This window comes from Prionailurus bengalensis, chromosome C1 (genome assembly GCF_016509475.1).
Source record: "Prionailurus bengalensis isolate Pbe53 chromosome C1, Fcat_Pben_1.1_paternal_pri, whole genome shotgun sequence".
NCBI lineage: Eukaryota > Metazoa > Chordata > Mammalia > Carnivora > Felidae > Prionailurus > Prionailurus bengalensis.
Window position 1 is genome coordinate 200653381 of NC_057345.1, and position 18693 is coordinate 200672073.

Genomic DNA, 18693 nt, shown 5'->3' on the forward strand with positions numbered 1-18693 from the left:
AAAATGCCTTTAAATTTGCATTAATTACTGATCTTGATAAGTGAAACCAAGCCATGGAACCAATATGTTAATGAGTAATAATTTATGCAAAACTTACCATAGAGCCTCTTCTAAGCACTTTTGACACCCTACAATCCTCATAACAATCCTGTGAGGTAGATACTAGCATTCTCTCCATTTTAAAAACAAGGAAACTGAGTCACAGTAGGGCTAAGTAAAATATCCAAGGTCACCCAGCTAGGGCAAGTAGAAGTGAACTAGGTGATGAAATTCAAAGTCAGTGGTTGAACCAAGCAATTGGTTCCAAGATCAAACTCTAGTCTCAAAGTGTGTCTGAGGAGCAGCACCAGCGGCATCCCTGTGATGCAGAATCCTGGGCTTCATACCTGATCTACTCGTCATCATCTGCATTTTAATAAGATTCCTGGGTGATTCATATGTACATTTAAGTTTGAGAAGTCATTCTCTAAATCCTTGTTTTATTCTGCCTCTCAGACCTGATGTGGTCGATTTTATGAGCTGCTTATAAAAGTATACACATGTACATGTCATTGGTATAGACTGGCATACTGAGCCTCCTAGTCAAAAATGCAGAAATAAGCTACATTAGATTATTTTCTAAAACAATGATTCTCCAAGTTCCCTGTAGGTAAAAGTCACTTGGATGCTTGTTAATAATACAAATTGTTCCCCAATCACTGATTTATTGAATCGGAATCTCCAGGGGAAGGCCTGAAAATCTGTTTTATTATTTTTTTTTAATCAAAGGGCCCTAAGTGATTCTAATAATGAGGGAAGTTTGGGCACATTGCTCTGAGTTAAGCTTTACAATCAATAAATAATGAAGACACAAAATCACTACATTTGAAAAACTATATCTTGATTGAAAATGCTGTATTATGTCTGAAGAAATAAGTGGCCGTCAAAAGGAAGCTGGTTGGCATAGAAGCATTGGAAAGAACTTCTCAGAGACAAAAGATGGCAAGGGCTCAGGCCTCACTCAGCTCTGATAAGGGAAGAAAATTTTCAGAATGAAGGATGGGTCTTTTGAAGGTATATCACACTATGGAGATGGATGCTTCAGGCTCAAGCTGCCTGATGACATTAAATGTTGGAATCATATAATTAACTCAACTTGCCCTGAGTCTATTCTCAGCAAGCAACCTTCTGATTAAAGCTTGACTTCCTATGCAGTGTGCTTGAGGGGAAAGAAAATGCATTGGCTGGGGGATAGGAATGTTCAGCTAAAGTTCTCATTGTAAATCAATAATCTGGCAGTCATATTTTATCCATCAGTGTTCTGGACTTTAAAGTAAGTCCACCCATGGGAGATATGTCCCCTTTATGCTGTTAAGGTACGATTCAGAGCCTGCAAAGCTGAAGTGCGTTGAAAGGTAACACAGACCACTCAGTGTGGGAAAGATCTGGCTGGATAGCCCTTTCCTTTGGAGATTTTTCTCCATTCTCTTTCTGATTATCACGCCTTTCCTCTGTAGCCCAAGGCATTTATCTTCTGGGGGGGGGGGGGGTGGGATGGGAGGATTATAGGGAAATTAGGGGACTGGAAAAGTTCTGGGAGAAAAATGTGGAGGAAAAGGTACTCTTAGTTTATACAAACTCTTTAGTTTATACTCTTTAGTTTATAACTCTACAAAGGTACTCTTTAGTTTATAACAAACATGATAGGAATTTGCAGCAGGACAGGAACTCTGAAGGACAGGGCATTATTTTAAGAATGGATTTACTATATTTCTTGGGGCACCTGGGTGGCTCAATCAGTTAAGTGTCTGACTCTTGATTTCAGTCCAGGTCATGATCTCACACTTTGTGTGATCGAGCCCCAGTCGGGCTCTGTGCTGATAGCATGAAGGCTGCTTAGCACTCTATCTCTCCTCTTTCTGCCCCTCCTCCACTCATATTGTCTGTCTCTCAAAATAAATAAATAAACTTAAAAAAAATAGAATGGATTTACTATATTTCTTTGACTTTCCTCCTTCTGAGCCATTTAGATTAATAATCTGGCCTGGGAAACTAACGAATGAGTTCAAGATCACAGGATTTTCTTATAATGTGAAGAAAATACATTTTTTGCCTTAAAATTTGCTGTTTATTGTAGAAGGGGGATCAGATGTAGATAAAGCTTGCCTGCTTTCTGTTTTGGGAAATTAAGCACAAGAGAAGGGAAAAAGAGAAGGTAAGAGGGGAGAAGAGTGAACATAATGGTAATTTTCTACTCTCTGGGCTTTGACATGGAGCATGTGTGTCCCTGTGTGTTAAATATGCATTAAATGAACTTAATGTGAAGGTGAGCTGCTGTATATCACTCTGAGACAGTCCACATCAAAGTAAACTGGACTGTGCAGGATGGCACAATAGAGGAGGGTCTCAGTGTAGCTACCTTCTGTTGAGTGTGGCCTGGTCCCTGACTTAAGAGCAGTGTTCTGGGGTGCCTGGTTGGCTCAGTTGGTGGAACATGTGATTCCTGATCTCAGGGTTGTGAGTTCGAGCCCCATGTTGGGTGTAGAGATTGCTTAAAAAAGTAAAATACAAACAAACAAACAAACAAACAAACAAGCAAGTAAGCAAGCAGTGTTCCTATCATGGTGTCCACCCTGGCAGGACTAGGTGACCTCTGAGCTGAGAGTGAACTTCTATGTCCATAGGAGAAATGGACATTGGAACAAACACTTCAGGGTGAGGAGTCAGCCAGAAAGCACTACCAGACTCTGACCAAGCCCAGAAAGACCAGATTACAAGTTATGTCAGGCTGGGCTTTAGTCATCAATCCTATCAGGGAAAATAGTACCTGAGAAACAGGGGGCATTGCCACCCTAGAGAATTTTGGAGGCAGAGGTCACTAACACTGGGAAACTTGACCCTTTCCTGCCCCAATAAGGATATGTGAGATCTCTCTACTGATAATAAACTGGTAATTTCCCTTCAACTACCACTTATTTCTCTGCTCCCCTTTCCATTACTGTCTTGAAGAATTTAACTATATACTTCATCTCCACTTTCCCTCCTATTTTTTATTGCATTCATTCCTGAGGCTTTCTTACCTATCATTCCACAGGATCTTCTCTTGTCAAGGTCACCCATGAATATGTCAAATCCAATGGCCAATTTTCAGTTTTTATTTTAATCTGCCTAGCAGCTGCCTAGACAAGGTCAGTCACTCCCTACTCTTAAGAAACACTTTCTTAACTTGCATGTACGAATTATTTCTGGATGTTCCTTCTGTCCCTCAAAAATAGTGTAATGCCCCAGGATGCTCCCTTTAGATTGTTTTTCAGCTTTGGGCGCACTCATCTCCCTGAATAGTCCCATCCAGACTAGTGGCTTGAATTTCCATCTATATGCCAATGACTCCCCTTATTTGGTACAGTATGGACCTTTTCCTGAACTGCAGATATATAGATCTATTAGCTCACTCAACATTTCCTTTAGAATGTCTAATAACCACCTCAAACTTAATGTACCTTAACCCCAGTTAAGGTACATTTCCCTCCTTGACCTGCCTTTGCCTCTCCAGTTTCCCCATTCTCCAATAGGTGGCAATTCCTTTTTTCCAGTTGCTCAGGTCAAAACCCTTGAATTCATCCTTGACTCCCTTTTTTCTTACACATTCCTCATTAATCTGGCAGCAAGTCCTATCAGCCTTGCCTTCAAAATATATCCAGAATCTGACCATTTCTTACCATCTCTGCAACTACTGCCTTATTTTGCTCAACTATTTTCCTAGATTGCACTGACTTCTGCTTTGCCTCCCTACAGTGTGTCCTCCATAGCTGCCAGCATAGTCCTTCAGCCTAGGCTGGATTCTGTGGCTAAATGTCAACAGGACTTGGTCCATTATTCCATTTGTCAGTTCTGCTTGTTTCTGCTTGACTTCATTAAGTATGCAAACTCTTTCTATGTTATGGATAAGATGGGAACTGGGAGCCCTATGCTCTTCTCCATCTAGTTTAGCAATCTGAGGAAAAGGCAATATCTCTCCCTACAAAATTTAAATATTAATTTCAGAATGATTGACTGACTTCACTGGCATCCTGTGTTAATCTCTAAACTAATCAAAGTGGTAGAGAAAAATAAGATATTCTGGCCACTCTGGGTCATATGCCCAACCTTGTTGCTGGGATAGTATGGGCCCCCCACCCATACTGTCAGCCTCATGGAGATAACCTTGAATAGGAGCAAGAAAAACACAGAAACCAGAAAAGAGAGACTAGGAAAGAATTTAATGCAGACAAAAAAATATAACTCATTACTAGAATTTAATACATGTGTTTGTTGCTTTAAGTGAGTTATTTAATCACTCTGGTCCTCCTTCATCTGGGGTAATAACACTTTATGGGGGTGCTGTGAGGTCAGGTTATTTTTATACATATAAGTTTGTTCTGTAAAAAATGAAATTATATACTTTGTAATATAACTGTTAGCTATTGTTAAATTGAGATTAGTCCATCAGTGGCTGATAAAAATATGGATAAATCCAAAGGATGACTTTCTGTAACTTATAACAATGGCTTAGATGTAGACAAAAGTCAATCAAAGAGTTAACATCTTAAGCAGAGAGACAGGAAAAAAAGTCTTGAAGACCAGGGTGAATAGGATTGGTAATCGCATACTTAAGTGAGTAATGAATAATAAGTAACTTTGGGAAGGATTATTTGAAGAAAGAATGTTATCAACAAGGCTGCAGTCAGTGTTGACCAGGGCTATTTTTCATCTGCATGCTTAACTGGAGAAGAATCTGTTTCCAAACTCAGGTGATAGCAGCATTTGTATCCTTCCAGATTGTGGAACTGAAGGTCTCAGTTTGTTGCTAGCTGTCAGCTGGAGGCCATTTTCAGTTCTTTGTCAGTTGTTGGCCAGAGACTGCCTGCACTGCCTTGCCAAGTGGGCCTTGACCTGGCCTCTTACTTCATCAAAGTCAGCAAGAGAGAGAGGCTCCTAGCAAGACAGATGTTACAGTCTTGTGTGACGTAATCACCTTTGCCATATTCTGTTAGCCAGAAGCAAGTCATGGGTTCTACCCACACTCAAGTAAGAGAATTGATCTCTCAATAACATGAGAACAGAAAGTGAGGATAAATGGGGGGCCGTTTTAGAAGGTCCACTATACTATGACAGCCTATTTTCTCTCCTTGGTCAGATTTGCAAAAGAATACTACTACTAATAAAAAGTGCTCAACTCTCTGTACTCAATAGATATATACTTTACACATGTAGGTCATGTTACAGAATCCCTATTCATGGAGGAATCTTGAAATTCTAGACAGGTCATACTTGTTAAGAAAGGTTATAAGCTCCCTTTTTAATAAAGAGAAATTATTTAATAAGACAATCCATACTTTAATTTCTTTATCAAGGAAGGGTTTTGAGAAGACCTCCATAATGGGAGAATACTTCTGAAGCTTTACCTAAAAAGGGATCAGATAAGTTCTTAAAGCAGGTTAGTGTAATAAAGAAAGTTTTCTAGCTTAGCTAATGTTTGTTTGTGCCTTTCTTTAAAGAATCTGACAGAAATTTATAGAATTTTTCTGGAGTTGTATCTGAGGGTTTCCTTTGGTAGGAGCTTCCATTTATTTCATTCTTTTTTTTTTTTAAGGTTTATTTATTTATTTTGAGACAGATATAGAGGGGAAGAGAGAGAGGGGAGAGAAAATCCCAAGCAGGGTCCATACTGTTAACGCAGAGCTCAAGTGGGGCTCAAACTCACAAACTGTGAGATCATGACCTGAGCTGAAATCAAGAGTCAGATGCTTCACTGACTGAGCCACCCAGGTCCCCCCTCCCCCATTTATTTCATTCTTGAACTATCACATGCATTGGTTGGGGCATCTTGCTTCCAGTTTTTTAGTCTGATAATATTTAATTAACAAGCATCTTCATTCAGTAACTGAATTGTTTCAAAGGAAAGGAAAAATCTGGAAATACTAAGTATTTCTTTTGGGCTGGTTATTGGTGTTTGTCTTTGAGAAGGAGTTTGGTCAGTAACTTTTACTGAGTTACCAAGAGCAGTAGTTTAGGTGAGAGGCTTTCTTCTTTTACTAGAGACTTCTCAATGGACCCCAGGTAGCAAAAATTGAAAATCTGTTTTGTGGTGTCAAAACAGCCAATTTGGACATAACTTGTTTAGAGCCTACATACCATTTTATAGTGCTGGCTTCCTTACACTGGGTGATTCTGTTCCCATTTTAATGGAATAATAAAACATAAAAATGAAAAATAGACATAAGATGGGGAAATAAATCAGATAAATAAAATAACAAAATTATCTGCTATATTGAAAACAACAGCAAAATCCCAGTAAGTACTAAGCAAACTCTGTTAAGTTAAAATAAATGTAAGTGATTAGTAAATCTTTGTATGTCTAGTTTATAGGGTTGGATTTCTTGAGGAATTTCAGAAGAGGCAGAATTGAAAGTTAGAGTTTTTCTGAAGGGTTCCTGGGGGGAAGAGGATGGTCAGGAACAGAGTCTTCTCATTCATGCCAGAGATCTTTGTGGCATTAGTCAAGGGATCAGGAATTAGGGCCACCAGGACAGTTCACTTACCAGGTCAACATAAATATAAATACAGCATAGGCTTAAACTATTAGTGAATTTATGTTATCTAAATCAACATATTCAATCCTTCCTTTCTCTTTTTCTTTTTCTTTCTTTCTTTCTTTCTTTCTTTCTTTCTTTCTTTCTTTCTTTCTTTCTCTTTTTTCTGTATTTATGTATTTGTCCTGTCAGAATATAGTTCCTGGAGTCAGATTTGTTGCTGTATGATTCTGGGCTACATAGTGACCTTTTACCAACCTCCAGTGTCCTTGTCAATAAAAAGGGGCTAGTAAGTTGAAAGTATGCTGTAAGAATTAAATAAGAATATAATAAATATGGCACCATTGACCCAGTATTTCACACATAACAATTGTCAGTAAGTGGTAGCTGCTGTTATTTTAACTATATAACCTAGATTAGTTTTTTTCACTTTGCAACAAGGGTGATTAAGCATCACTCTATCTGGGTGAAAGTATTTGATTTTAATTTTTCTTAATGTTTATTTTTTTTTTGAGAGAGAGAGAGAGCAAGTGGGGGAAGAACAGAGGGAAAGAGGGAGACACGGGATCTGAAGCAGGCTCTAGGCTCTGAGCTGTCAGCATAGAGCCCAACATGGGGCTCAAAGTCATGAACCATGAAATCATGACCTGAGCCGAGGTCAGACGCTTAACCAACTGAACCACCCAGGTGCCCTGAAAGTATTTGATTTTAAACAGTATTTTTATTTTAGTATCATTGGACAAATGCCATATTTAAGCAATGCTGTTAATAAAATAATAGTATGTCTAATGCTTGGCATTTTAATGAAGTGTGCTTTATGTAGAATCAACATTTTAATTTAAAATATTGGCCATCTGCATATTTTCCCCAGCAGTTAACTTTAAATTTTCATAGCTACTCTTTGAAAACTAAAAACAAACATAGTTGCAAAAAGTTAAAAGAAAAACTATGAAAATATTTCTAAAATGAAATGGACACTTTGGTCTTTCAGAGATTCATCAAGCAACAATATGTGGATATTGTGCTGGATGTGGGCAATACAAGGATAAAGGAAAAGAGGTCACCACTCCTAAGGAACGTAGAGTGAGGTAGGAAGAGGAATGTACCATGGGACTGCTTCCTGCAGAGCTCTACACAAAATGCTTCTGTAGCAGAGGACAGAACAGTGAACTCGGCCTGAGGCTCTCTGGGCAGCTTTCCTTAAAAAGAAAACACAAGAGAATGGTGGTAACTAAGATGAAGAGAATTTTCTAGATAAAAGCTAAGTGGGGACAGGGAAGAGGTCTTTCAAGAAGAAAGAGTAGTAGTGTGAACAAAGTGGCATAGAACCAAGAAAAAGTCTAACTCTAGACTATAGAAATAGTCTATTTTCCCATAATAGGAAATACAAGAAATTCATTCAAACACAGATTACATGGAGAAAAGAAGTGGAAGCATTTGGGGCTGGATGATGAAATACTTTGAGGATCAGTTAAAGAGTCTGCATTTCATTTTACAGAGTATGGAAAACCAGTATGGGTTTATAAGCAAGGGAGGGATGGGATTAACTTCATAGCAAATAATGTCAAAGGAAATCATTCCCTTTTAGCTTGCTATTGCTATATTTAAAAACTTCATTGAGAAACCTACATTAATGAAGCAAGCAGGCTCCCAAGGTGGGGGTAAGAGAATGCAAACCTGCTCTATCACCCTTGCCCAGGAGGGCACCTGTTGTTCCAGTAGGGGATTATCATACCTAAGAAGAACAGATCCATCATTCAGATAGAGAGTATCATTGGAGAAAGTAGTTGTACATATCATTTTTCTATTCTTCTGATTTTGCACCAAATGTTTTAATGTTCTAAGAACCAGGTTTTATAGGTGAAGTGAAGATTGCCACAATCCTCAGAAGTAATGCAAGTAACTCACATAAAAAAGTGGATTCTGTTTATGTTATCCAGAGTGTAGGCAGTCTGGGAATTCTCAAAACATTTTCTCTATTGCAGAAAAATCCAAAGGCATGTGGGTTCAAACACTTTTTCATGTATGTTCCTTACTTATATGCAAAAATGCCATGAAACTCTTATGCAATACATCCTTACAGACAAAAAGACAAAGAAATAATGGACAGAAATGTACAATGGCAAAGCATTAGAATTCTGATTTCCAAGAAGGTAACAAATTCCTCCCACGCTAGTGGATTCACTGTAATATCTGTAGTGTGGAATAAAGCATCATCTTTCCTTTTTCTTCTCCATGAAAAAACTACTCCTTGGGAAACTTCACTGCATTTCAGAGATTTATACTGAATAAGGATGCTTTGGTTTTATACCAACCATGCCAGCTTCTCTTTTGTTTCTCATTCATTTATTTATTCATCCATTTAACCAACAAATATTTGTTGAGTGCCACAAATATTCATTGTGTGCATGTAGATACTGGTGGGAAAGTTAGAAAGTCAAAATAGATTTTCTGTCCTCACAGAATTTCATGTCTAGTGAGGGGGAAAAATACTAAATGAATATTTAAATAAAAGTGTAACTACTGCAGTCTAGAGGCCAGTTGGGGCTTCCCTGACTATGGAGAGATAGATAAGATTGGCTAGAATCCCCCAGAGCCATTACCTGTGGGGTCAGAAGCTCTACTCTGCATATCCAGGTCTCTGTCTCATGGTCTCCTCTGTCTTTAAGCTTCTCTGTGGTGAAGCAGTCACTGCTTTGGGCTGCTGCTGCTTCTTCTTCTTTTTTTATTTTATTTTAATTCCAATATAATTAACATGCAGGGTTATATTAGTTTCAGGTGTACAATACAGTGATTCAACACTTCCATACAACACCCAGTGCTCATCACAAGTGCATTTCTCAATCTCTCTCACCTATTTCACCCATCCTCCCTGGTAACCATCAGTTTGGTCTCTATAGTTAAGAGTCTGTTTCTTGGTTTGTCTTGTTTCTTTTTACCTTTGCTTGTTTGTTTCTTAAATTCCAGATATGATTGAAATCATATAGTATTTGATTTTCTCTTTTTTTCACTTAGCATTATACTCTCTAGATCTACCCATGTCTTTGCAAATGGCAGGAGTTCATTCTTTTTTTATGGCCAAATAATATTCCATCGCACATATATACCACATCTTCTTTATTCATTCATCTATTGATGGACACTTGGGCTGCTTCCATAGTTTGGCTATTGTAAGTAATGCTGCTATAAACATAGGGATGCATGTATCCCTTTGAATTCGTGTTTTTGTATATATGTATATATCTTTGGTAGATACCCAGTACTGTGATTACTGGTTAATAGGGTAGTTTAATGTGTTGAGGAACCTCCACACTGTTTTCTGTAGTAGGTACACCAGTTTGCATTCCCACCAACACTGCATGAGGGTTCCTTTGTCTCTGCATCCTTGTCAACCCTTGTTGTTTATTGAAATTTTGATTTTAGCCATTCTGACAGGTGTGAGGTGATAGCTCATTGTGGTTTTGATATACATTTCTCTGATGATGAGTGATGTTGAGCATCTTTTCATGTGTCTGTTGGCCATCTGGATGTCTTCTTTGAAGAAATGTCTGTTCATGTCTCTGCTCATATTTTTTAAAGTTTATTTATTCTGTGTGTATGACAGAGAGAGAGAGAGGGAGGGGGAGAGAGAGAGAGAGAAAAGAGGGAAGGAGGAGAGAGAGAATCACAAGCAGGCTCTGCACTGTCAGCACAGAACCCAACGTGGGGTTCAAACTCATGAACCATGAAATCATGATCTGATCCAAAATCAAGAGTTGGACACTTAACTGAGCAACCTAGGCATCTCTCTTCTGTTCATTTTTAATGGATTATTTGTGTTGTTTTTAGTGTTGAGTTGTATAAGTTCTTTATATATTTTGGATACTAACCCTTTATTGTATATGTCATGTGCAGATCTTCTCCCATTCAGTAGGCTGCTTTTTAGTTTTGTTTCCTTCACTGTATAGAAGCTTTTTATTTATTTATTTATTTTACTTTTTTAATATTTTAGTTAACATACAGTGCAAAATTGGTTTCAGGAGAATTGAGTGATCCATCACTTACATATAACACCCAGTATTCATTACAAAAGTACACCCCTTAGTACCCATCACCCATCTAACCCATCTCCCACCCACCTCCCTCCATCAACCCTCTGTTCTCTATCATTAAGAGTCTCTTGTGGTTTGTTTCCCTTTCTTCTTTTTCCCCCATCCCTCTATGTTCATGTTTTGTTTCTTAAATTCCACATATGAGTGAAATCTTATGATATTTGTCATTCTATGATTGACCTATTTCACTTAGCATAATACGTTCTAGCTCCATCCACATTGTTGCAAATAGCAAGATTTCTTTTTTTGATGGCTGAGTAATATTCCATTATATATATATATATATATATATATATATATATACACACACACATACATACATACACATCTTCTTTATCTCTTCATGAGTCAATAGACATTTGAACTCTCTCCATAGAGTGTTTCCTTCACTGTGCAGAAGCTTTTTATTTTGATGTAGTCCCAAGAGTTTATTTTTGCTTTTATTTCCTTGCCTTAGGAGACATATTTAGAAAAATGTTGCTATAGTTGATGTCAGAGACATTACTGCCTCTGCTCTCTTCTAGGATTAAAAAAAATTTGTATTTATTTTATTTTTTAATTTATATCCAATTTAGTTAGCATATAGTGCAATAATGACTTCAGGAGTAGATTCCAGCGATTCATCCCCTATGTATAACACTCAGTGCTCATCCCAACTGTCTTCCTTAATGCCTCTTACCCATTTAGTCCGTCCCCCCACTCACAGTCCCTCCAGAAACCCTCAGTTTGTTCTATATTTAAGAATCTCTTGTGTTGTGTCCTCCTCCTGTTTTGTATATTATTTTTGCTTCCTTTTCCTTATGTTCATGTTTTGTATCTTCATTTCCACATATGAGTGAAGTCATATGATATTTGTCTTTCTCTGACCAATTTCACTTAGTATAATTCCCTCTAGTTCCATCCACGTTGTTGCAAATGGCAAGATTTCATCCTTTTTGATTGCCGAGTAATACTCCATGGCATATATACATATACCACATCTTCTTTATCCATTCATCTGCCAATGGACATTTGGGCTCTATCCATACTTTGGCTATTGTTGATAGCACTGCAATAAACATTGGGATGCATGTGCCCCTTCAAAACAGCACATCTGTATCCCTTGGATAAATACCTAGTAATGCAGTTTCTGGCTCATAGGGTAGTTCTATTTTTAACCTTTTGAGGAACCTCCATATTGTTTTCCAGGGTGGCTGCAACAGTTTGCATTCCCCCCAGCAGTGCAAAAGAGATCCTCTTTCTCCTCATCCTTGCCAACATCTTTTGTTGCCTGAGCTGTTAATTTTAGCCATTCTGACAGGTGTGAGGTGGTATTTCATTGTGGTTTTGATGTTGGGCATTTTTTCATGTGTTTGTTAGCCATCTGGATGTCTTCTTCGGAAAAGTGTCTATTCATGTATTTTGCCCATTTCTTCACTGGATTATTTGTTTTTTGGGTGTTCATTTTGATTATTTCTTTATAGATTTTAGATACTAACCCTTTATTTGATATATCAGTTGCAAATATCTTCTCCCATTCAGTTGGTGGCCTTTTAGTTTTACTGATTTGTTTTCTCACTATGCAGAAACTTTTTCTCTTGATGAGGTCCCAGTAGTTCATTTTTTCTAGGATTTTTATGGTTTCAGGTATCACAGTTAGGTCTTTAATCCATTTTGAGTTTATTTTTGCATATGGTGTAAGAAAGAAGTCCAGTTTCATTCTTTTGCATGTAGCTGACCACTTTCCCCAACACCATTTGCTGAAGAGACTGTCCTTTCCCCATTATTCTTTCTTTCTCTATCAAAGATTAATTAACCATGTAATTATTGGTTTCTTTCTGCGTTTTCTATGTTCTATTAATCTATGTGTCTATTTCTGTGACAGTAACATACTGTTTTGATTAGTACAGCTTTGTAATGTAACTTGACGTCCAGAACTGTGATGCTTCCAGCTTTGCTTTTCTTATTTATTCAAGGTTGCTTTTGTGGTTCCATACAAACTTTAGGATCGTTTGTCATAGCTCTGTGAAAAATGCTGGTGGTATTATGATAGGGATTGCATTAAATCTGCAGATTTCTTTAGGTAGTATAGACATTTTATTTAACAATATTTGTTCTTTCAACCCATGAGCATGGAATATATTTCCATTTTTTGTGTTACCTTCAATTTCTTTCATAGTGTTTTATAGTTTTCAGAGTACATGTCTTTCTCTCTTTGGTTAGGCTTATTCCTAGGTATCTTATTATTTTTAGTGCAATTTTAAATGGGATTGTTTTAATTTCTCTTTATACTGCTTCATTATTAGTGTATAGACATGCAACAAGTTTCTACACATTGATTTTGTATTATATACTTTACTGAATTCATTTATCAGTTCTAGTAGTTTTGGGGTGGAGTCTGTCAGGTTTTCTATGTATATAGTATCACATTATCTGCAAATAGTGAAAATTTTACTTCTTCCTTATAAATTTGCATGCTTTTATTTCTTCTTCCTGCCTGATTGCTGTGGCTAGGACTTCTAGTACTATGTTGAATAAAAGTGCTGACAGTGGACATCCTTGACTTCTTCATGACTTTCAGAGGAAAGCTCTTAGTTTTTCCCCATTGAGGATGATGGTCACTGTGGGGTTTTCATAGCTTTTATTATGTTGAGGTATGTTGCCTCTAAACCTACCTTGTTGAGAGCTTTTATCATGAATGGATGTTGTACTTTCTCAAATGCTTTTTCTGCATCTATTGAAATTATCATATCGTCTTTATCCTTTTTCTTATTGATATATCATGTTAATTGATTTGTGAATATTGAACCACCCTTGCATCCATACAATAAATCCCACTTGATAGTGGTGAATGTTTTTTCTAATGTATTGTTGGATTCTGTTCTGCACCTCTTTCCAAGAGGACATCAACCCATTCTATCCTCAGTTTTTACCAGACCTCTATTTGTAAGTGTGGCTGACTTTAATGAAGATTTAGGAGTCATGAGGAGAGTCTGTAGCATGGTTTGTGCAGCAAATGAATGTGAAAACATTATTTGGATATTCATGGTTTTAAAAGTCCATTCTATCACTTCACCTTCTCACTGGACTTTCATCTCTTTAAGACTCAGCTTTCCCTGCTTTCTCCTTCCTCCACTCCTTTCTTTGCCCTTTGCTTCCCTTCCTACCATTGCTCAAAAGCAACCAACCAGCTAACCGACCAACTGCCATCACCACAATAACAAACACAGTGAACAATAAACAAATCCTTTTATTCTTTCATGAAGCCTGACCACCTTTTTTTTATCATTTGGGCTTCTGAAGATATCCATGTTCTCAGAGTTACAACTTCTACTCCAAAAGGCTTATGTATATATTATACTCAATACAGTGTTTTTCTATCCTAAGAGAAATTCTGTTGCCATCTGTTAAGATGTGTATTTTTAGTCTGGGTATATTACAAATTAGGATGCATGCTCTGACAGAAAAGTAGGAAGTATAATAAAGTACAGTATTAAAACAGAGGGACTGGATTTAAACTGAGGAAGTAGAAAAGGAAAGCTTCTCTGAGAAAGAATAGCATGTCTCAAGACTATTAGCATAGTCTAGCGACAAGGAGGGAAGAGCATTTAGAGTAGGGGGTCTGGAGATGGGAAAGAGTTTGGTACATTGGAAAAACTGAAAAGAGGCCAGCATGGCTATACCCTAAAGAAGAAGAAGAGAAAGAAAGGGATGAAGGTGGAGAGGTAAGCATGGACTGATCATGTGGGACCTTGTAGGCCACATGACTCCAATTTTTAGCTTCCAGAATCTTCCCTAACAAATGAAATGGCTTCATGAAATTTTTTTTTTAACTTTGAGTTTATTGGTTTTTGAAACCGATACAATTGTGCCAAAGCTGGCAAATGTGTACGCACACACACACACACACACACACACACAATTGTTACATAAAACACCTTCCCCGAGGGCTATATAATTTGGCATTATTATGAAGTCTATCCTATATAGCCATACGCATGATTCTGGGTCAGCCCAGGTGATCAGCTGAAAATTATCTCCATATTCATTTTCTCTCCACAGGAATGTTTCTTGCAGAGAGACCCACAATATGAGGGTTTCCATAAGAGCTTAAAAAAATGTTGCCTGCCAGCAGCACATGAATTTTCTATCAGTTTCTAGGATTTGGGTCTGTTCAGCTGACACACCCATTTCCCCTGAAGAACAAGTAGCTCTTCCTCTGCCCAGGGCCTTAAGTATTAAGGACCAGCAGGAATAAATCTGAGTTCTGTTTACCACCAGGGTAAACTGCCCTCCTATGGCATTCTTGTGGAAAGGCACTTTTCTGGGGTTTAGTATACCCCCACATATTTATAGGCACTGAAAATGACATACATACCTTGCAGACATTGTGCCCACTGCTTACTGCCAATATTAATCTGTATCCAATGATGATTCTCATTCTGTTATTTTCTGGAAATAAATTATTTTGTTTGTTCTCTCAATTCTACCTACCCCAAACTATCTTACTCTTCTGCTCCATTCTTACTTTTCACCTAGTAATAACCACACTTTTTCAGCTTTTTATTGAAAGTAATAAATTAAGACGTCTATCTTCAAGCGGTTTCACCTCGCGTAGTCATCGCCAACACATACATTAGCACGCTCACAGTACTGAGTGTTCCGGAATTCATTTCAGTAGCAACAACATTCACTGACCTTAAAAAAAAAACAAAACACAAACAAAAAACAAAAAAAACACCTTTCCACTTACAGTTACTTGCTAGTCTTACACAACTGTACCTTCCACACAGTATAATACTTTAAAATGAAGATAGTTTGAGGAAGCAATATCTTCGGCGGCTCTTCCTTAAAAGGAAGCCACAGGCCACTTGCTGAGATTGGCTTTGCTGGAGGTACTAAGATTCCATCCGGTCATCCTGGGAGTCAACACTTATGGTGGAGCCTTGGCTACTGGCATCAGCACTTTCATAGGACTTTTGATCTTTGGCAAAGTTGATGAAAACCTGATTTTTCAAGGGAAATAAAGCCATTACTGCTTGGTAAGCCAAAGGAAGAAATAAGGTTAATGCACACACACACACACACACACACACACAGAGTGAAAGAGAAAATAAGAAAACTAGATAGTTTAGGGACATGTCCACACATATATACACACTCTCACTAGTAGTCCTTTTACATACTCAAATTTAACTGGGCTTTGAAAATAAAACCCATATCTACAACTATAATCATAATATAAATCTAAAGCTATAGTTGAGTATCTATAACCACATATCTGTATTTATATGATCTACATTAACATCTCTATCAAGAAATAATACAGGAACCGAAGCCAAACCATTATCAAATGTTTATGAGATGATGTTGAGAGAAATTTCACTAGTTTCAAGGGTTAATATACTAAAACAAAATTTGTAAAGAAAGCCCACATTAACTTTATGTTCAGTAAGCCAGTTATTTAATTTTTTTTTAACGTTTGTTTATTTTTGAGAGAGGCAGAGCGTGAGCAGGGGGAGGGGCAGAGAGAGAGAGGGAGACACAGAATCTGAAGCAGGCTCCAGGCTCTGAAATGTCAGCACAGAGCTGGACGCAGGGCTCGAACTCAGAACTGTGAGATCATGACCTGAGCTGAAGTCAGACGCTTAACTGACTGGGCTACTCAGGTGCCCTAGTAAGCCAGTTATTTAACAGGCAGACTTTTATTACTTGGTTTAAAATCATTAAGTCTGTTAGTCATAGATTCCTCCAGAAACTATTGATATTTTGTGTCTGACATGGTCATGGTAGTTGATTATAAGTCAAAGGCTAAATTTTCTGGGTCAGTAAAGCCATAATTTCCTGAAGGCCCCATAAAAAATTTTCCATAAAATGCAACACTCTGAGGCCCCTGAGGCTTAATGTTCAGACCCGTTGTGACGGTAGATGCAATGAACTGTTCTATATATCAGCTTGGTAGAGCTGTACGAAATTAACACCACACAGAGATGGTGAAGAATGACCACAAAGGCTCTAATTACTGAATACAAAGAAATTAAGAGATGATATGAGTAAAACAAAAAATTCTACATTTACCACTTTGGTTGCATGATTCTAGCAGATCTAAAGTCTGATACCAAATTCTCTTTATGCTGTGCTAACCCCAGAAGCCAGTCAATAGAAATGTTATTTAAGAAACCTACTGAAAAGGGGGAAAAAGACAGAAACTTATCAAGGATAAAGTAAGGAAAGTGTTAACATCTATTTGTTTTCTAGGTGAAAATACCACTTTGTTGCTCTACATATTCATATAACCTAATGGATATAAGTGTCTTATAGTAAGGAAACGTTTTCTTTTCTCCATTAAAAAATAGTTCATGCTTTTCACACTCTTTTTGAACATCCCAAAAAGTAGGTAGAGTTAAATTAAGCTGGGGTGCCTGGGTGGCTCAGTCAGTTAAGCATCTGACTCTAGATTTCAGCTCAGGTCATGATCTCACTGTGGTGGGATCTAGGCCCATGTGGGTCTCTGTGCTGATGGTGCGGAGCCTGCTTGGGATTCTCTGTTCCCTTCTCTCTACCACTCCCCGACTCGTGCCATCTCTCTTTCTTTCTCTCTAAAAGATAAACATTTTTTAAAAAAGAAATAAATTAAGCTAAGTTTTTCAGGTGTAAGCTTAGATATTGCTTCAATTAAAAACAAACTGAATGGTATTAAAAAGAAAGAACCAGAATATGTAATAATTACTATGTGACATTATGCACTTGGATAGTGGTATCCAGCTTACCTCTTCCAGGGTTGTTTGACTCACTAAGAAATTTGTGATATTTAAAGCAGTCTTGTTGGTTTCTAGCAGATCAAAAATGTTTGCCACTCCTCCTGCCGTGACAGGCACATGGTATTCTAGCATGCTGAGGTGCTGATCCTGTGGAAACCGAGGGAAACAATTTATTCTGCAATGTCAGGTCATACTGAGTTGACTAGACATAACTTGACCAAGAGCTAAGGAAAATACTGAAATGCATTCCATTGACAATGATGCAAAAGTATAAAGTGATGGCTGTATTTTGAAACTAACAACCTGCAAAGAGATGAAAAGTTTTATGAATGTCAAAGAGGAAACAAATTACAAACCTAATGAATATTCCAAAGTAGTCTACATTCCTATGCACTTATAAAGTCATCACAGTCTTGCCTAGAAAAAATACTGTGAAATGGTATTTTAAATACTTTTTTAATGTTTGTTTATTTTTGAGAGACAGAGTATGAGCCAGGGAGGAGCAGAGAGAGAGGGAGACACAGAATCTGAAGCAGGCTCCAGGCTCCAAACTGTCAGCACAGAGTCCAACACAGGGCTTGAACCCATTAACCGTGAGATCAAGACCTGAGCCAAGGTCGGATGCTTAACCGACTGAGCCACCTAGGTGCTCTATGAAATGGTATATTAGAGGTCAGATTATGCTCAGCTCACATTAAGGCTTTTTCAGGGATCACATTTAGAATTTTTTTGTTTTGTTATAATGTTAGAATTGTTCTAAAAGGCTGTGGATTAACTTCAATTTATATTGGCTAAAGATGCTAGATTTCAAAAGCATTGCATATGAAAAATCTCTTTCAAATATGCCACATTCTTTCTTAACTCACCTGGAAATTCTTTTCAATTTCTTCATTAGTCCATAGTATCACCATCTACTTATAATCTATTCTTGTTTTCTTGGAGCATCTTTAACATTTTGCTTTTCTACATATTTAATAGTTAGCATATCCTTTTTATTTTTCCTCTACAATGACTCTTAAATTTAAACCTTTCCTCTCTATTTGCACCATCAATGTTATTAACTTGATGTTCCCCACTCCATATCTAAGCAACTGTTACAGCCTCTTCTGTGGCCTGGAAACTGCATACATTTATACATTCTGGCACAAAGCAGCTAGGATAATCTTTCCTAAGCACTATTTGATCAAGAATCTACCCCTGCAACCTATATGGATCATGACTGTGTATTTCACCTGGTATTCAAGACATGTTACTGGAAACCCCTCCTCTTCTCGCTCCTGTGCTCACTGCCTACCCCCTCTTATTAACCTG

At 37.6% G+C, this 18693-nt stretch overlaps 1 protein-coding gene across 1 annotated transcript in view; it reads right to left on the reverse strand.

Annotated features, from left to right (window-relative positions):
- Nucleotides 1-15169: 15169 nt before the first annotated feature.
- ABCA12 (ATP binding cassette subfamily A member 12) overlaps nucleotides 15170-18693 on the reverse strand; it is a 181102-nt gene continuing 177578 nt past the window's right edge. The window contains exons 52-53 of the mRNA XM_043577737.1: nucleotides 17392-17529; nucleotides 15170-15627 (exon numbers count right to left, since the gene is read on the reverse strand). Of these exons, the coding sequence (XP_043433672.1) occupies nucleotides 15520-15627; nucleotides 17392-17529 (246 nt within the window). The 3' untranslated portion in view covers nucleotides 15170-15519. The remainder of the gene's footprint in view (nucleotides 15628-17391; nucleotides 17530-18693) is intronic.